This window comes from Miniopterus schreibersii, assembly GCF_964146895.1.
Source record: "Miniopterus schreibersii genome assembly, chromosome: X".
NCBI lineage: Eukaryota > Metazoa > Chordata > Mammalia > Chiroptera > Miniopteridae > Miniopterus > Miniopterus schreibersii.
In genome coordinates, this window is record NC_138104.1 from 6,267,576 (window position 1) to 6,288,351 (window position 20,776).

The window sequence follows — 20,776 nt, forward strand, 5'->3', positions numbered from 1 at the left end:
AACAATAGTACCTACATCATAAAGTTATTGTGAGGTTCAAATGAGTTATTTGAAAAATGCTTGCATAGGTTTTAAGTTCTGTATGAGTGTTATTAGCTCTTGTTGTTATTATCACCTACTAGTACGTTTTTGTTTTTGTTTTTTTCAATTACAGTTTACATTCAATATTATTTTGTATTAGTTTCAGGTGCTCAGCATAGTGGCCAGGCAATCATATAATTTACAAAGTGTTCCCCCTGATATTTCCAGCACCCACTTGGCACCACGCATAGTTATTAGAATATTATTGACTATATTCCCTATGCTGTACTTTACTTCCCCATGACTACTCTGTAACTACCAATCTGTACTTCTTAATCCCTTCACCTTTTTCATCCAGTTCCCCACCCCCCACCCCGCTTCGTTCTGGCAACCATCAGTCTGTTCTCTGTATCTATGAGTCTGTTTCTGTTTTGATAGGGGAAGAATGAATGAGAAAATTCTTAATATAAAGGCCCTGTATAAAATTGTTCAGTTTGTCTTTGTTTGACTCCACTCCAAAAACAAACAAAGAAACAAACAGATCAGTACTGTTTTCTTTCCTCCTGCTTCCTTTCATAAAGATTCTTTTAGTTGACTTATGTGCATTTTAATTTAGAAGAAACTGGATTTTGCTATTTTCCCCTGTGCACTATAATGAGTATATATAATACCTTTCAATTACTTTCCCAGCTCCTCTAGAAGAGAGTACTCAAAAGTTTTTAGGGCCAGCATGGCTCAGTGCTTGAGTGTCGACCTATGAACCAGGAGATTGAGGTTCGATTCCCGGTCAGGGCACATGCCCCGGTTTCAGGCTCGATCCCCAGTGGGGGGCGTGCAGGAGGCAGCTGATCAGTGACTCTCTCTCATCATTGATGTTTCTATCTCTCTCTGTTTCTCCCTTCCTCTCTGTGAAATAAATTAAAACATTAAAAAAAAAGTTTTTACATTTATCCCCATCTGTGATGTATTTTACTTGTTAAGATGCTAAGATTTTTTTTTAATTGAGGTATAATTTGACATACAAGATTGTATTAGTTTCAGGTGTAAGGTGTAATGATTTGATTGATATATGTATATATTGTGAAATGATTACTACAATAAGTCTAGTTAGTAGCCATCACCCTACATACTTACAGAAATTTTTTTCTTGTGATGAGAACTCTCTTAGCACCTTTCAAATATGCAGTGCAGTATTATTAACTATAGTCACCATGCTGTGCATTACATCTCTATGACATTTATTTTATAACTGAAAGTTTATACCTTTTTACTCCCTTTACCCATTTTGTCTACCCCCACCCACCATCTGTGGCAACCACCAGTTTATTCTCTGTAGACACTTAGATGTTAAACACTTGTTATTCATTTACTCATTGTTTTGTAAAATACCTGATAAACACATAAAATACCTTATAAATGCTTGTTTTGTTTAAGATTATTATTCTTATTATAGAAATGGGAAATCAAGGAAAGAAGCTTTAGAAAGTTGCTTAAAACCAGAGTTGGCATAAATTAAAAAGCAAAAGTTAAAATATACAGATTGCTTCCCTTGACTCATTTGCTACTTCTTAGCAAAATTGTCAGCTCACTGGACTAGAGAGAGATAACTAGAGTCATCTTCAAGTTCAATTCACTGACACTACATATATATATTTTTTCCAGTCTGAGTACTGTGGAGTTTACATCTTTATTGGGGAACTTCGAGGAAGTGTGCACATTTCAACAGACACTCTGCCAAGCCTTGGAAGAATGTTCAAAGTAAGTGTTGCATATTGCTATAAGGATAGCTAGCAACATTTTTTATTATTATTTTCCTTTTAACTATTGTCTTAGATGGGGGCACTTTATATGTATGCATTTGATAAAACCTAGATAAATTGTCCCAGAGCAGAGAGGATGCACCAGGTGATGGCCCAGTGTCAAACCACTAGTTGTATTTTTTATTTGATTTTATTTTAAAATCATATCCCTTCATTGTTTCTTGTCAGTATAAGAGACAGATAAGGTCTCAATTGACTATAGATGATGCTTTTGACATCGATTAGATATTTTCTTTTGTACACTGTAAATTACTTGGAAAAGTTATTCAGATTATTCATTCGGTTTCACAAGCTTGTTTTTCTCTCTTATTTACTCCTGGTATCATGTCTATTATATTAACAGTTGAAAGATATGAAAAATGGGAAAAGGGAAAATATATCTTTATGTGAACCAAAACAGAATGAACTGTAATTATCATCAGGCAGTATATTTCTGTGGCAGGATTAATATTCCAAACAGCATATTTTTTGAGAAGTTGGTGATTTTCATCATCTACAGGGAAATTTAGGTGATTGCCTGTTTCTTGATCTTTATGGTACACACATACTGAAGATGCTAAGAGCCCACACTAAAGAGACCCAAGAAGCTACTCCAAATGCTAATAAGGATCCAGATTATTCATATGGAAAGATGGTCACTAAGTGAGAAGAGCAGATTACAAACTAGACTTGTGATCTTTATTTTCCATTTTATAGAGAAACATGTAGAAGAAAACCCATCAAATATGACAAAATTGTTATAATAGATATCTCTGAATGGTGGAATTCTGAGTACTTTGTTCTTCCTTGTGTTTTTATGATTTGTCTATAAATGAATACAGGTGGCTTGGAATTTAAAAAATTAATTTAAAAAATCTTGAGACCACCCTGCCTATCAACTACCAGGCCACCAAGACTATGTAATACTTCTTTTTGGACTTGATTAGTTTTGTCTGTACTCAAACTTCATCTAAATTAGCCAAGAGTATTTTTAGCTTGCTCAGTTAAAAATTTGAATATTATAATTTGAATAAGCATTTTAGAAGAAAACCCTACCTACTGATTCCAAATAAGTATCTGACCCTATGTATTGGCCTGTGTTTAGTGGCTAGAGTTAAAGCAATAGTCAAAAGCTTGCATTTTGTGGATAAAATGGTTGTAATACAGTTTCTCTTTTAACTTTGGCAGAATTTGAAAGGTTTGCATGTTCCTGGGATTCATTAGAATCATCGTCCTTTCTCCCCTGTTTCCTGTTTTTCATTCTGTGTTTCACCTGTTTTACCTACAGATTTCCAGAAAACCAACACAAAGTAGGAGGTTGTCTACTGAACCTCATGCCTCATTTTAAATCCATGTATCTGGCTTACTGTGCAAATCATCCTTCGGCTGTAAATGTACTCACCCAGCACAGGTGAATCATTAACACTTCCCCAAATAAGCTGTTTTACAATGAGATTCTTTCCTAGGACTGCCTCATTTGGAAACCCAAGGTCTCCAGTCGAACTCTTGATTATTCCCATTCATCCTTCTGGGAATCGATTTGTTGGTACATGAACTGAGTGTTTATTAATGTAACAAATAATTTACTGAGCACCTAATATGTGCAAGGACCTGTCCTAGCTGATGGGGATACAGTAGTGAACAAGGAAGAGAAGGTCCTTCCCTTCGTGGAGCATAGAATCTTGAGGGAAACACAGGCATGAAATTAAATCTTGTAAACATGTTGTCTACAAAAGGTAATTAAAAGGATGCAGTGAGACTGCACCATGGTATCAACTTAGTGTGGGGTGAGGGAAGGATTGGGGAAGGTGTTCCTGAAGTAAAATTCTATTTAGATCCAATGGTTTAACCTTTCCCTGCCCCAATGAATGTTTTATCTGAGTTGCTGGTAATTAGCTAAACTGCCTAGGTTCATCTCTTTTTCAGTTTTCCTTTCTCTGGTAGAGAAAGTCTCAGACAGTGTTATGGCTAAAAGACAGCTATTAACATGGAAAGGTGCTAGTGAGATATTGTGTCCTTGGATTGGGAGCTGACGGGAAAGGAAGGCCACGCTTACCTGGAATGGAGCTTGTATCAAGCTGAGCTGGAAAGAAAGGAGAGTGGGAGATAGCAGGTCATGGCTCAAATGCTTGAACTCTCCCTGAGTTTTAGAATATTTTTTAAAAATATTTTTTGAATAAATGTTTTTTCATGTATCATATGCCTTAAGACAGTTTCTAGAGACTTTAAATGTTTTTCTTCTTTTTCCTTTGTTTTTTTTTTTTTTTTAAATCCTCATCCGAGGGTATTTTTTCCATTGCTTTTTAGAGAGAGTGGAAGAGAGAGACAGAGAGACAGAGAGAAATATCGGTGTGAGAGAGACACATCGATTGGTTGCCTCTTGCACGTGGCCCTGGCTGGGGCTAAGGATGGAGCCTGCAATTGAGGTGCATGCCCTGGGCCGGAATCAAACCCAGGACTCTTCAGTCCGAAGACTGGCACTCTAACCACTGAGCCAAATTGGCTAGGGCTTAAATGGTTGTTTTTATGGTTTCTACCAGCTATGCTTGTTTCACTGGGAAATGGGTCCATGGAGCAACTCATGCCACTATCCTGATAGTAAAACTCTTCACCATTTCCTTTTAAGCCCCTTTATGGTGCTCCTTGATCTCAGTGTAAACTTTTTTTTTTTTACCACTTTAATATTGTGTCAGTTTACAATTCTGCCACCTAGAACTTTTGTTACATAAGGTAATCCGATTACTTCTAACCTGTAGTGTCCTCACTTGTAAAATGAGGGTAAATCACCTACCTTGTAAGGTTGGTATGAGGATTAAATGAAATATGTATACAAAGTCCGAAGCATAAAACACAAGGTAGTTGTTGCCGCTCCCCACTTCTACTTTATTCATCTTCTACCAGCTACTAGTTCTTTTCAGAAAAAATGTAATATTTCAAGTACACATAGAACAGAGATAAAATAAAGTACATCCACTAACCCACCATTCAGCTTAATTATAGCTGCAGTTGGAGTCCTGTATGTACTCTCCAATATTTCCTGCTCCTCCCTCCCCCATCAGAGGGAAACACAGTCCTGAATTTGTTTTTACCATTTCCAAGAATGTGTTCATACATTACTATCTAACTTCAATAAAGAAAAAATGGTTTAAGGGCATTTTCCCCGTGATGGGTGTGTAAACATCCTGCATGTATAATGGCAAATTTTTTAATACCAATATAAAGAGATCCCCCTAGTGTTAGCTTCCCATTTCTACAAGCACATTCTTTTCCTTTTAGTCTGAGAACAGCAATTCTGGATAAATATCAGGAAGAAATGGTGACCCTCAAACAGCAGCCTTTTGTAGTGTTTAGAGAACTTTCTACAGTAGCTCCGTGTGCTAGAATGTTACTGACTGAATTCACTCATATTATGAATTTAATTTTATAAATGACAATAGAGATTTATTCAAACTTTATGATTTAAAGTTTGTTACATATGTTAATTTAAAGATTCTCAACTTTTGGGGGAATTATTTTACCCTTTTTGCTCTATTTTGCTTAGTGATGTTTTTTGAGACTTATCCCTAGAAATAGTAGAAGACTCACTGGAGTCCCATAGAACTGAATTTTTATCTTGCTGTTTTATTTACATGTAAGGGATGAAAATTCAATGAAAATACTTGGGATTTTCCTCGGACGTGCTTCTAATATAATCTCAGCTACTTTACATGCATCTTTAATTTATGCTGACACAGTAGAGGCAAAGCATAATTGAATGAAATTCACAGAAAATTCAGATGAAAATCCTGTGTTACAAGAAGGTTGCAGCTGAAATAAAAACATTGGTGGATTTCTGTTCCTTCCTTGATGAAGCAGTAGATGCTTAGTAGAGGCAGGAAAATCACTTCGAGCCTGAGCAGGCCAGTCAGTTGAATGGCTTCCTTTTGGCCTGCAGGTGGCAGTATCATACCAGAAATATGTGTGGCAATTAGCAATGAGAAACCATGCATCCTTAATTCACATTGTATGATTGATTGTTGGTGCCTTGTAAAAAATTCAGTAATGCCTTATTTGAATTTGTATATACAATCAGACTCCAGCCTTGCTGTGTCCTCAGATTTACATATATTTGAATGGCTGCCGCAGTCTTTTGCTATCCCCTGGGTGAGGTCGTTCGGGATTTCCCCTCTCTCTCCCCTCTGGCTTGTTGCTGTAGCTCATGTTTCTCCCTTACAAAAATACCCACTTTCTCCCCATGCTTCAGAGTGACATCCATTCTTTACATGAGGGAGGAGGACCCGGAGTTATAAGAGAAGTGGAGAGAGTTAGTGCTAAGACAGATCTGGCCCTTCCTTCTGTCTCTATTGCAGCAACTACCACAAACACCACTGTGTACTTTTCCTCTTGTTAGTTTTATTAACTCTCTGTTATCACTGTGTCTTTGCTTTGGGGACAAGGAGCACAGGAAAAATTCTGAGACTAGGTTCTGTTCTGTTTCTGTCTTTGAGGAACCAGGGAAGGAAAAAAGTGAGACTGGACACAAACAAAAAGTGGGGACAAAAAAGCTGCAGACAGCCTAGTCTCTGGGACTGGATAAATAAAAAAGGGATAATAGATATCCACCCAACCCAACTGAATGGAATCCTTGGAATTTTCCACTGGCCAGAGGCCCGGGCCTCCCAGCTCCTCAAGCCTCACCTCCTCTTTCCAGGCCACAGTGATTCCCATGAAAGGCTGGTAGGGAGGGGAAATAAGTATCTGATCCTTTTCTAGCTATTCTAGGTAGAGTTATCATTATTCACAGTAGCAATCTATGCAGAGATTCCACAGAAACTCGGTTACATGAGATGGTTAAGGTCTGTAGTGATATTATCATGTAAGATTGTTTTCTTGAGCTTTTCAACCTAACCCAGAACATACCAGAGCACCATCCACCATAAATTCTATGAGATAAATGTATGTTGAGTTTCAAACAACATTTATACATTGAGAAACGCTTCTCTTTTGTCATGTCACATATAGAACATACTAAGCTTGAAAAGCAAATCTTAACTCACATTTCAAACAAGTTGTATAAAATGAAAAACTGTGTTTTAAAGACAGATTGTTCTTTGGTATAATGATATACAGGGTGGGCAGAAGTAGGTTTACAGTTGTTCATATAGAAAATAATATAATAATAAATAATACAGGAATAAACTCTGTCGAGTACTCATAACTGCAAACTTACTTTTGCCCCACCCTGTATATATATTTGTGTATAGCAATATTAATTTATATACTAAATTTATATACTAAAATGTATCTTTTATACGCTTTACCCTAATGCACAGTTGCTTTATAAGATAGTTTTGTTCTTTTGTTGCACTAGTAAAATGTTCTTTCCTTTTTTATTTATTATTATTATTATTATTATTTTTAAATATGTCTTTATTTATTTCAGAGAGAGGAAAAGAGAGGGGGAGAGAGAGACAGAAACATCAATGGTGAGAGGGCCATTGATCAAGCCCACAACTGGGCATGTGCCCTGACCGGGAATCGAACCCCGATCGCCTGGATCCCAGGTCAATGCTCAACCGCCGAGCCATGCCCGGCCGAGCTGTTCTTTCCTTTTTTAAATTTAATTTTTCAGCTGCAGGAGTAAAGTGTTCTTTATTTATTTAAATTTTATTTTTCAATTATAGCAGTAAAATGTTATTTTCTTTCCAATAACCAGTGGTCTTATGCTATATTGAAAAATTTAAAAACTCTTTTATAATATTTAATAAGCCTAGAAGTTCAAATGCTGCATGGGAAGTAATAACAGCATACACATTAGCATTTGCTTTTAATTGTTGTATTCCTTTATACAAATTAGAGTAGAACATTGAGGATGTGGGCAGTTACTTGGAAAGAAAAAAGTAAGACTTGTTTAGTAAATTGAAAAGAAATTAGGAAAAGTGATTTTCTCTAAATTATATTTGTACTCAAATGCACTCTCCAAGTTTCAGTTATTTTTTTAATTATATCTTATATATGGTCAAATTTTAAACCTCTTTGTGCACTTTATGCTTTTGGTTGAAAAATGAAACATTAATTAAACTTCCATTAAGCTGGAAACCCTAGCTTAATGGTAGTTTTTAAAGATGTGATTTTAGCAAGGAATAATAATAATAGTAATAAAAATGCAGCTAATGACTACTTTAAAGTTTATAAAATATTTTCCTATACAGAAGCAGTGTGATGTCATGGAAAGACCTGAGTCTTTGACTTCACACTTGGGTGTGAGCCCCAACCTAGCCATGTACTTGCTGTTATTCACTGTTCCTGACACTCAAGTTTCTCATCTGTAAACTGAGGATAACGCCTGTGTTGAAATGTTGTGGATATTAAACAAGAACCAATGCATGCACAGATCTTAGCATGAAATAGTAACCTTACAAACCCCAAGTATTTAATCTTCACAATTTTAGTAGGAAGTAGGTTTTATCTTTATTTTACAGATGAGTCAGCTGAGGCTAGGTCACTGATCCAGGGCCAGCAAATCTGTTTTATGACTCCAAGTCCTGAGCAGTGCCCTCCCCTCAGCTGCTTTTGGAGCAAGATTGAAAAAACTGCTAAAATAGCATCACCCCATTCCCAACCCTCCTTGTATTTAATAGCAATAACAAGTTTCACTGAACACATTTCACAACTTATTGCAATGCAGCACAGTTGGGAACCACTGCATAAAGATGTGTCACTTTGTAGTTGAGGGTTTCTGTTGGAGAGTAATGGAAAGGATTGGTGGGGCCACTAGAAGTCTAAAAAGTTAAGACTTGATCTCATAGGCAATCAGAGGTTCTTGAGTAGGAAAGCAACAGGATGAAGATGGTGGTCTACAGGATGGGTCAGAAGTGCAAAAGCCTGGAAGACCACTTGGGTTATTGAAGCGAACCAGATAAGATGAGAAGGCCTGAACTAAGGCAGTGATAGTGGGAATGCAAAGGGATAAGCAGATATAAGACTTGCAACTGACTGGATGTGCACGGGCAATTGAGGAGGTAAAGGGGTCAAGTGATAGGCAGAAGTTTGAAAATATGCTGTCAGTTAGGCAGTAGGTATTCTTCTTTAATTATATTTTGTCTAAATGTATATTAAAATGATTTTGCAGCCTTGGGGCTTAATATCTTGTTGATAGAGACAATCCACAGGGTGCTAAAGGGCAGAGAAAGTACAAACTCAGAATAAAATATTTACAGAACATAGTTCATAAACTATTAATACAGTCTTTTTTATTTTTAACCAAATTGTTTGGGTAGCTTGCTATACTGGTTTCAGATCCTAGGCTAAGTGACTTTGTAACTAGTCATACCAACATGCTGCTCTCTGAATTTAGGACTTGACTCTGGAACATTACAAGTGGGTGCTCCAGTGATAGCGAGCACTTGGACTTGCTACCCTTGGCCCCTACCAGCCAATAACTAATTTTTAAAACCTGACGTTGAAGTCATCTCATAGACTGTATGCCCTGTTCTCATGGGTGCAGTCTCCTTAAGGGTAGGGATTTTTGTTTTGTTCATCGCTGTATCCCCAGCAGAGAATGGAACCTGTTTCTTAGTAGATGCAATACTTGCTGGATGGGTAAATGAAGCCAGTGTTCATGAATGCCTGGCTCACCACTGTAGCCCCAGTGCTGTGTGCAATGCTGATTACATAGAGGAACTGAATAAAGGTTTATTGAATTGAGTTAAAATGAAATGGACAGCATTTGGGCTAGTGTTTTCAGTTGTGTGAAATACTGTAAAATAATGCTTGCTTCATTTTTTTTCATGGACTATTAAGCAGTAACCGAACTGTATTTGTTCTTTTGCTAGTGATGATCTGGAGCAATTTATGGAAAACCAAGGTGCATCCAGCCCAGGTATCCTCATTTTAACAACAAGCCTCAGCAAACCATTCATGCGACTGGAGAAGTATGTTACTCTCTTGCAAGAGTTGGAACGGCATATGGAGGTAAGGGAAGGTGAGCTTTTTTAAGCTCATGTACAAAGTATGGGTCTCTGCTCCAGTCTGCCTTCAAACTAGCCTTGCTGTGGAATTCAGAAAAAGCCTTAGTTTCCAAATTTACTTGATCCAATCTTCCCTCTTTCCAGACTTTTAGTTTTTCCTTTTTATGCAGCAAAATATGAAGGGGGCGTTCTTTTTTTCCCCCTTGGAAGAGCCTTTACTTTTTATGCATTTTTATTTATTTTTCCAGCTTTATTGAAGTATGATTGACAAACAAAAATTGTGTATATTAGGTTATACAACATGATTTTTTAAGGTGTGTAAAGTGATGATTTAATACACATATACATTATGGAATGGTGACCACAATCAAGTTAATTAACACATCCATCACTTCACAAGTTACCTTTTTTTTTTTTTTTTTTTTAAATAGCTAGAACACTTCAGATCTGCTCTCTTAGCAAAAGTATACAATACAATGTTATAAACTATAATCACCATGAACTTATTCATCCTATAATGGAAAGATCTCCACCCTTTACTACTAAATATTAATGATCATTCTTCCTCCTCCTCTTGTCCTCCCAGCCTTGGTCCTGTTACTTCCCTCAAGTCTCTGCTATCTTGTTGACCTAGGTTTTCTTCCACCCTCTCATTTGTAGATGGTGGTTCAGTCAAAACCGACCAAAAAATCTTGTGTTCTGATATATGAACCAACTTTATTCTGGGATATAGACAGAAATATTTATCTCTAGAGCACTGTGGTCATTCAGCTCCCTGACTCTGGATTATAATGGAAGATTCTTGTGTTTCCTTAGAGATTAATAAATGGGCCCAGTATTAGTTTTATCTCTCTATGCATCCATACATCTACATCAAGATCCCCTCACATTTTTGTTTATAAACTTACAATTAACTTGCCACAGCTATAGCATAGCCATAATGTTTTCTAAATATGAAGATTTCAGTGAGGCCTGATAATTGAATTTTTTTTTTAACCAAGAGTCAAATAATAGGAATAGATTCTTGAGCCGTTCTTGCCCAATCAAACAAGGGGTTTGAGGTGTAGGTCGGAAAGGAGGGCCCGCTGCGGGAGGCTGCACTCACCCTACTTGCTCTTCCTGTGTCTGGGGAAAGGTTTTGAGGTTTTAAAGGGTTTGATTATCTTTAAAGAAAAAGTTTGCACACTGCTTGTCTTGTCAGCATTTGTAAGGATTGAAAGCATTTACTCTGAGCAAAACCACATTCTCAGGTTATTTGACCTGCCAGAAAGCTGGAGGCAGTGGGGAGCGAATAGTAAGACCCGCCGGAATGAAATTTCAGTTAGGGCTTGGGAAGGTGTTGACCTCTGGCTGCCTTTCCAAAAGCTAAACCAGCTCACTGAACCGTTTGAGGTTTGCCCCTCCTTGCTTATCGCAAAAATACAGACACTAGTGGCCTCAATTTCTATTACTGCTCAGTGCTGAACTACTAATAAACATGTACTTTGGAGAGAAAAATCCCCAGATGCTCCTACTGCTTGGATCCTCTATCTTGGCCTTCCTTGTATCAGAGCCCATCTCTACTCCTGCCTCCATTTGCTTTCCATCACCTGCTTTGGCTGTCTTCCATTTCCCACCATCAGATAATACACACCCTTAGCTCTAGTTCACCACTGGCAAGACACTTGACCCAGGTTTCTGATTGTTTGGTATAGCTGCTGGTTAATGCAAGAGTAGACCTTGAACTTTATAGTTATCAGCTGATTTGGGTAAGGATAAATTTAACTATAAAAGAATACAACCTTTCCTTTCATTAAACAATGCTGTTTGGGGCTTGGGTCAGACCCTTAGTCTGTTCAGCTCTGTACTTTATCACCCAGAGCAGCAGATTGTCTTCCCGTTACTCCAGCTGAATTCCAAAGATTAGGTACACATATACCTCCAAGGTTAGATACATATCTACAGCTTATATACCCCCATACAGGTGTACATCTACCCCTAAGAGGCTCTGCTTTCCCTTCATAAACAGTTATGGAGATGTGCATTTCTAAAAGCTATTTTTCAACCTGTCCACTTTTGGGGGTTCTAAGTACTGTGGAATTACAGACCATATGTAATAACTTTGCTCAAGAGGGCACATATGGTATAAAACTTGAAATTTTCCCCCCACTTGCCATTTTGAGTCTGCTGAAAGAGAAAGTATTTTAGGAGATGAGATTGGATTGATTTTTTCTCTAACCACCACTCTGTTTCCATAATTCCTTATCTCTTGTCATTGACTAATAATGTGACTAATGATGTCCACCCTCAAACAATTATTATTTATTAACAGCAAAAAAGGAAATGGGAACTTTTGCTTCAATAACTACACCTAGGATGTTGTTACCAAATATAATGGTGTGTTACCAGCTGTTTTATTTTAAAAAAATTTTTAATTGCTTTTAAAGAGAGGAAGGGAAAGAGAGAAAGAGAGAGAGAGAGAGAGAGAGAGAGAGAGAGAGAGGGAGAGAGAGAGAGAGGGAGAGAGAGGGAGAAACATCAATTGGTTGCCTGCCCCACACTCCCTGACTGGAGATCAAACCCGCAATATTTTGGTATACAGGACGACGATGCTCCAACTGAGCTACAGTGGCCAGGGCTTAAAAATTGATTCATTGCTCCACTCATCCATACGTTCACTGGTTGCTTCCTGCATGTGCCCTGACCAGGACTCAAACCCACAACCTTGGTGCATCAGGGTAATGCTCTAACCAACTGCTATGCAGTCAGGATTTAATTTCTTAATCACCTAATAATTGAAGGTGCTGAGATTCCAAATGCTCAAATGCTGTTTTGCTTTTTAATGTTTACATTAGCATACATTAAAATTGACTTTTTTCTTTTGGTGTACAGTTCTATGACTTTTAACACATGTATAGATTTGTGTTACCACCACCACTATTGAGATACAGAACAGTTCCATCATTTCTCAAAATTTCCTCTTTCTGTCTCTTTGTAGCCACACCCTCCTCCCACCCTTAACCCCTGACAACCGCTGATCTGTTCTCCTTTAATATTGTTTAAAATGTATTCCTTTAATAGGACACACATCCAGATCATCAGGATATTTTGAAAGCCATCGTAGCATTCAAAACGCTCATGGTAGGTGATGCTCTAAAATTTTAATTCTCCATTTTGTATGCTGTGCTCTTAAAAAAGTAATTTATGTGTAACGTTTCTTTCCTTATGCAAAGGTCTTTAGAGTGGAAACAATAAGCTCTAGTGACAGTATTGCTGTGATTGTTTCATTTAATTTTGTCTTCCAAAAATCATGCTTACCTAAGAAAGGTTGCCAGTCTGAGGGTATAAAGCACTCACATTTGAAGTCTCTGCCACATTAAGCATTGCTGTGTAGGTGGGGGGTTTCCTTTAGTCTCTTTGTCTTTACCCCCGTGTTGCTCACCTTATGTTGGTGCAACCTGTCATTCACTGTTTGACATCAATACTGGATTCATCTACTTATGCCAAAAGGTGTGAGTTTATTCTTTTCATATGAAAAAAAAATTCTTCATCAAATCTAAAAGGAAAAAACCTACTAAAAATACAATTGCTTTATATAGATTGCTATCTAAGTTACCTGTAATCTTGTATCTTGAGCATGATAGTTAATGGCTTCTTGGAACTAACTGATGTAAAACCACTTGGTGGCATTGTAAGAGGAAAGAAAGCATTATTTGGGGTGATTGATTAAGCTTAGCTTTAATGTATACTTTTCTGTAGCAATCCAAGTGCTTGAGATCAATATTTAGTTATTGATTCTTTCTGTAAGGTGGTGATGCAACATTCACTATCACCTCATTTTTATTGCTGTTGAAAGTAGCTGATGTATCGATGGTTAAACAGCAAATTGAAGACCAGAGTAAGGAATTAGGTTAAAATTGCTGTTGTAGGTTAAAAACAGTCTAATATTGGCAGCTTTACATGGTTCAACACATGAAACCCATGGAATTTATTATCGTTAGTGTCCCTTTTGGTTTTTTCTATGTACATTGAATTTTTAAAATGCCTCTTTTTTCAAACCATATTTTTCTGGTCATTTTACATGTTGTAAAACTTGTTTTGATGGCGATAGTATATTTACACTATAGATATTTCAAAAATATGCATACAATGAATTTATTTCTTCAAGTTTCCATTTAGCTGAAAGGGACAGCATCAGTTTTATAGAAGACACATCCAAAAAAACCCATGCCATCCTTTTACAAACAGTGACAAAACTAACCATATGCTTACTTTCATATTCAGTTTAGAATGAACACTCTTAAATTACTCTAAGATATTTTCACACTTTTTAAAGCAATGGTGTGTGTGTGTTTGTAGTATTCATATCCCACCTATTATTTCTTGGTTTGTATTTTCCCTTTGTATTCATGAAATTCCGTTGTATCTGTTTTTCCCAATCCTTTAATTTAGTATTTTTAATAGAATTTACTAGTAGTCCCTAAACAAAGTATAGGGCAGTGCATATGTTTTATTATAAGATCAGTTTGATTCACTGTGGCATAAGGAATTAACTTTTCTCTTTCTCTATAATTCTTGAAGTTGCTTTTTAAAAATTAAAATGTTACTTGATTAGAAACTGAGCATGTGTTAGAAAAATTGCCTTGTAACTAAAGCACTGTTTATGCAGATAGACAAGACTGAGAGGAGCTAGATCCAGGACACCAACCAGATCTGAATCTACCAGTTGGTCTCATGTCAGATTAAACAATTGGCTCTGTTTGATTTGGTTCTGCTACTTGTCTTCCCATACTCCTTGCAGGGAAGGAGAAACAACCTTCTTCCACCATTTTATCTTGATATTTTGGCAAGTTGAAAAGTAGCTCTTCCTCACAAAAATTTTGGGGACACAAGGCTAGAGATTTATAGTAGTGGATTTTTCATGTGAAGACATTAGTGTTGGGATTCATGTGAGGAATAGGAACTCAGTGGAAGTCTATGAGAGTCAAAAGTCACATCTTACTTTGGTCTCGTTTTAAGTCTGTTTCATAAGAATTCCTATCCCTCTTCTTTGGTTCTGTAGGGACAGTGCCAAGATCTAAGAAAAAGAAAACAGCTGGAGTTGCAGATACTTTCTGAACCTATCCAGGCATGGGAAGGGGAGGATATTAAAACCTTGGGAAATGTGATTTTTATGTCACAAGTAATGGTACAGTACGGAACATGTGAGGTAAGATGTTTCAAAACTCAACACCATTTTTCCATCTTTCACATTTTTCTTCCTTTATTTGTTCTTCCATCAAGGTCAAATGCCCGAACATTGAAAGAAACTGAGCACCTATTATTTGCCCAACACTGCTAGGTGTGTGGGAGATAGGAAGGAAGAACATACACTGTTCCCTGCATTCAAAGAACTCCTTAAGAACAAATTAAAACAAGCTGCAAGCATCTAACAAGCCAAAATAGTTGATGCCAGTTCGTGCAATCTCAACAATAGATCCTTTTGAGGTTCAGAGAAGGAAGAGAGTAAGAACATTTTATGGAGGTGAAACTTGAGGAGGCAGTCCATGAAGAGGAAAGGAGAGGATTTCATAAGGTAGAGGCCATTCTTATTTCAGAAGAGAAAAGGAACATGGCCTTTTTTCTACAGGACAGTGAGGAAGCCAGTCTATTAGGAGCAGAGGAAGCATGTTGGGCAGAGTGAAGGAGAAGTTGATTGAGTCAGATAGAGTCAGGTTATGAAGAACCCTGGATGTCAGGTAAGAGTAGTTCACATTGACGCAGCAAGCAATAGGAAACTATGAGTACTGAGTAGTAAAGAATGAAAGGGCTGTTTAATCTGACAACCATATATGTCAGGTAAACTGGAGGGGATGGGGCTGGAAACAGAAAGGGCCAGTGAGTTGGAAAGTGATAAGTACCTCCAACGAAGGTAGTGGCGGAGAAAATGAAACTTATGGGGCAAATCTGAGACATGTTTAGAAGGGAAAGTCTATAGGAAGTGGTGACCTGTGAGCTAGAGGAGATGACAAATGTGTTTGAGACCTGTTAACTTTCAAGGTGATGTCTTGTAGGCAGCTGTTAAAACAATATAGAAATGTGGGTGGGAAGTCAGAGTTAGAGGCAGAGATTTAGATGTACCTGACAGATGGGCCTTCCAAGGAAGTAAATATGCAGACAGAAGCACAGAGGGCTGAAGATGTATTATGTCTTTTAGGAAGGAGGCAGAGTAGGGGAGGAAGGTTGATTATGTCAACTGGCATGATTTATCTGGTGTTAGAATTGACATCCCCTTCTCAAAACACCTTCCTATGCTCCCTGAAAGGTCTCTGTCAAAGATTCATTAAGTTAGGTTAATAAGCAGTCTCATTTAAAATATAGATAGCCTGCACTACAAGACAGATCTAAAGAAATGACCTATAGTGGAACAAAAAAGTAGATACCCTGGGAGAGGTTAATGCAAAGAGTTTAACTATTAGAATTTCACACCTTTGGATAAATCTCTTCAATGAAAGGAGGAGGAATCACTGCTAGAAAGAAAAGACATAAAGGAAGGTAGAAGAGAATTGAGAGGTTGTGGTGTCATGGAAATTCCTGGAAGAACATTTGAAAGTGGTCAGCCTTCTGAGTGCTGCAGAAGGTTCAGAGGTCAAGGAGCATGGATCAACAATAAAGATAAATTAAAAAAAAAAAAAAAAAGCATGGAGACCAAGCAGAAGCCATTGGATTTCTCTAGAAGGCAGTTATTGATGACTTTGAGAAAACAAAGCAAGTAGGGAGGGATCAATAGGGAGAAAAGGAAGGCAGCAAATAATATGGCAATAAATGTCAATAAATGGCATTTTGTATAAGTAGTTACAGGGGTAGGTGAAGGCCTGTTATGATAGGAAATGTCCATATGTTAAAAGCAAAAATAAAAACCTAATTGAATAGGAGAGGCTGCTGGAAGAAGAAGGAGGAGATGAGATGTCTATAGAAGGAAGCCAAGCAAAGAAAAGATGGGAAAGGATGCAGAGCTATTGTTAGAAGAGTCAAAAAGTTGCTCTTCTCAAGTGGAAAGAAGGAGATGTAGATAGGTATAAGGATAATTGCAGCTAAGATGGCTGGACATGTAAGCTGGAATGTAATTGTTTACATCTACTGATTGCCTATCTGTTTAAGGAGTTCAGAAAAGCCCTTCTGTGTAAAATTTCCTTTAGTGCCATTTAAAAAAGTATTTACTTCACTTTACATGTGTACAATAACTATCTTGTTCTTATTGGTTAAAAGTGATTTTATAAATAAGAATTTAACCTACATGTTAGAACATAATAAATTTCCTATCACCTGAAAACCTCTTTATTTTATCACTTTTCAAAATAAAATCATTTTCTTTTTGAGAACCTAGAGAGTTATCTTGTGCTCTGGCTGCAGCTTGGGCAGTAAGGCATTAATTGTGTGACTTCTCAGGCTTATATACTTGGGAAACAACCCTGGTTATTTGTATTTAACTGTTATGTATGGGAAGGAGAAAGATAAACTGGGCTTATAACCATTTTAAAATAAAAATAAAATTAAATTGTTTTTTGATTTTAAGTTGGGTATCTTTTTTTTTTTAAACCGCTCTTCATGTTGCATTGCCTTATATAAGATCTGTGGTATAAAATAGTGATTCCAGAAATTCTTTTTTAAAAAATCCCCACCTTGCCCGGCCGGGCGTGGCTCAGTGGTTGAGCGTCGACCTAGGATCCAGGCCATCGGGGTTCGATTCCTGGTCAGGGCATATGCCCGGGTTGTGGGCTCGATCAATGACTCTCTCATCAGTGATGTTTCTATCTCTCTCTCTCTCTCCCTCTCCTTTCCTCTCTCTGAAATCAATGAAGATATATTTAAAAAAAAAAAATCCCCACCTTAAGACCTGTTTATTGATTTTAGAGAGAGGAAAGGAGAGAGAAACATCGATGTGCAAAACATCAATCAGTTGCCTCCTGTATGCACCTCAGAAGGGGATAGCACCCACAACCTAGGTATGTGCCCTGACTGGGAATTGAACCCACAACCTTTTGGTGTACAGGACAATGCTCCAACCAGCTGATACACCCAGCCAGGGCCAGAAATTCTTAACAAACAAAAAATGTCTAATTTCTATTCTACATTTAGTATTTTTCATTCCACTTCAGGAAAAAGAGGAGCGGTACCTCATGTTATTTTCAAATGTCCTGATAATGTTATCTGCAAGTCCTCGGATGAGTGGCTTTATCTACCAGGTTAGTAGATTTCATACAGAACAAATAGCAGGACCCATAATGAAAAGAGGTTTCCATCCAGACAAGGCTCCATCCAGAAAAGACAGAATGTTCTGAACCTTCATTGTAATTAGACAACTTATAAAAGCAGATGTTCCTTATATCAAAGACCTTTGTATTACTATAATGAGTTTATCCTGAATGTCCACTTCTCTGGTTATAAGCTAGGTTATGAACGTATAAACAGAAATGTAAGTCTGCAACTACATCAATTAACAACAGCATTTTACAAGTCCATATTATATCATTTGATTGTTGAGAAAATATAAAGCTGGGAGCTCCTCCTACAGTCACATCACATGGTTTGAGTTTCTGAGACGCAAGTCATTAAACTCCTTTAGAAATTAAACTTCGTTCAGTCTGCTATCAAAATATGGAATATAAATTACTGTTGCCTCTTATATCTTGGCCTAGCAATGACTAATGTTCATAAAATTTGTCTTTGTTTACTGATTTTTCATGAAAATGTGTTAGAAAAGTAAGCTCTTTTTAAATCTTGACCTTATGGTTTAGGGCTGTTTGTAAATCTTGATCTTATGGTTTAGGGTGTGTTAGCAAAACACCACCCAGTTTTCCCCCTTCCTTTCTGATCTGATTAAAATTTATAGCAGGGAACCATATTATCTATTGACAGACCAGAGAAATATGTCTAGCAATAATTCAGCAGTGATTCCTGAGAGGGTCATAAAATCTAATAGAACTAAGAAGAGACACATACAACCACAGAATTAATGGGATATCTTTTTTTCTGGTAGGGAAAAATACCAATAGGAGGAATGGTGGTGACTAGATTAGATGAAATTGAAGGGAATGACTACACATTTGAAATCACAGGTAGGTAATTTTCTCCTTTTCATGTAGCTACTTCAAATCCTTTTTGGAAAGAAGTGGGATTTAAATAAATAAATGCTATTATTCTCTGTTAGATAGTCCACAAGCAACTTTTACGTGGGCATGGCAAAGTATCTATCATTTCCTGGGATAATTAGGGTACAGCTATAGAACAGAGAAGTCTTCGGGTCATTCAAATGCCTGGGCTTTGCCATTAATTTCAATCTTCTTTTGCATAAGAGCTACTTGTTGGAGCTAAGAAATAACAAAATGGACTAATGTAAATGCAATTTTCTCCCCTTTCTGCCCTCTATTCTCTTGTGGCAGAGAAGCCAAAGATGTGGAATTTTATCAGTGTTTTTATCATCAGCCTATGAATTAGCAAGATTTTATTATGTTTCTAAAAAGTGCTGAAAAGCCATAAAACTTTTTTCACAAATTGAGAAAATGTCAGGTCTCGATACTGCTCCTTGACATTTTGACCTGTTGTCCCTTTTGCCAGGCCAATGATTTGTACTTTATGCACTGATACAGTGTAATGGTGAATACTGGGATAATAGCTCCAGGCCTTATCCCCTTCTTTCCCAGTACGGAGCCCAATATTTGGTGTTGGTTGTAACCGGTCTTAGTTGGATCTTGTGTCAACTTTGATATTAGGTGAAACAGTACAATATTCTCATTTTAGACTATGAACTAGATGGACTCTGTGCTTAAATTTTTGGATTGTGAGTTTGTTTAGAGTAAAGGTTTTTTAAAATATATTTTTATTAATTTTTTTAGAGAGAGAGGGGAAGGGAGAGGGAGAGAGAGAGAAACATCAATGAGAGAACATTGATTGGCATGCCTCCTGCAACGCGGGCATGTTCCCTGACTGGGAATCAAACCAGTGACCTCTTGGTTCATGGGTCTATTTTTAACCACTGAACCACACTGGTGAGGCTACAGTGAAGTTTTATACTACTTCTAAGATTCTGTAAGCCGTAGAAATCAAGGACAGTTTTATAATTCAGATATGACTATTCATTTCTTTATTATCACAGCTTATCTGTTCTTTATATAAAAGTTTCAAAAGGGTTCTCCCATAGGTATAAAAACTCCTGAAAATAGATACCCAAGTTCAAGTTATGTGAAGTGTTTATGAATGAGGCAAGCTAAAGGTTTTCCTTGATTTTGTTTCCAAATGCTCATAATTGGGTGTGCAGGTCACATACTAGAGAGAATTGTGGTCCACTGCAGCAACAACCAGGACTTCCAGGAATGGCTTGAGCAGCTGCACAGACTGATTAGAGGACCTGCCTCCTGCAGTTCATTATCCAAGACATCATCATCATCTTGTAGTGCTCATTCTGTAAGTTGTCCATTTGTTCTTTCCAGCGATTACTGAGTTTCTTGTCAAATCTTGTCTGCTGAGGTTTTATAAGAAGCAGTGAGCATGCCCTTAATCTTTGGGTAGTCTACATTTATAGGTTTTGAAGTACAGTTAAACCTCACTAATTCTGATTTCTTATGGAGAGAGGTTCATCTAAAGTTTTACTTAAAGGTGTAGAGTTTAGCTTGGTCTTAACTTAGAGTACCAACTGCTATCAAAATTTTTCTAACCAGAAGTCCTGCTCAGATGCTTTAATGATAAGCAAGATTTATTTTAGTTAGCAACCGCTGTTCTCATGTTAATAATGTGCTAAGTCAAAACCAGTAGTTTACCTTCATAAGTATTTAAGCATCTCCATGTAATCTCATTTATGCTATCATATTCACTCAGTAGCCTTTGAGGGTAAACTTTTAGTATTGCCTTCTTCCAAGTTATTATAAACTTAGCAATTCATGGAATTTGAATTGATGAGCTTTTACTGTACTTGTTGAGTGAGATCGGAGATACACTGTATTGTCTGTTAACACTCAAATCTGTGATTCCAAAATTCCAGTTTGGGGCACT

The 20,776-nt window shown here is 37.2% G+C and overlaps 1 protein-coding gene across 5 annotated transcripts in view; it reads left to right on the forward strand.

Moving 5' to 3' along the window:
• ARHGEF6 (Rac/Cdc42 guanine nucleotide exchange factor 6) overlaps nucleotides 1–20,776 on the forward strand; it is a 101,833-nt gene that overhangs the window by 61,544 nt on the left and 19,513 nt on the right. For all 5 annotated transcript variants that reach the window (XM_081126496.1, XM_081126495.1, XM_081126498.1 and 2 more), the window contains 8 exons: nucleotides 1,684–1,779; nucleotides 3,109–3,231; nucleotides 9,635–9,773; nucleotides 12,830–12,889; nucleotides 14,811–14,957; nucleotides 17,887–17,973; nucleotides 18,768–18,846; nucleotides 20,046–20,191. In XM_081126496.1, coding sequence (XP_080982622.1) covers nucleotides 1,684–1,779; nucleotides 3,109–3,231; nucleotides 9,635–9,773; nucleotides 12,830–12,889; nucleotides 14,811–14,957; nucleotides 17,887–17,973; nucleotides 18,768–18,846; nucleotides 20,046–20,191 — 877 coding nt within the window. The remainder of the gene's footprint in view (nucleotides 1–1,683; nucleotides 1,780–3,108; nucleotides 3,232–9,634; nucleotides 9,774–12,829; nucleotides 12,890–14,810; nucleotides 14,958–17,886; nucleotides 17,974–18,767; nucleotides 18,847–20,045; nucleotides 20,192–20,776) is intronic.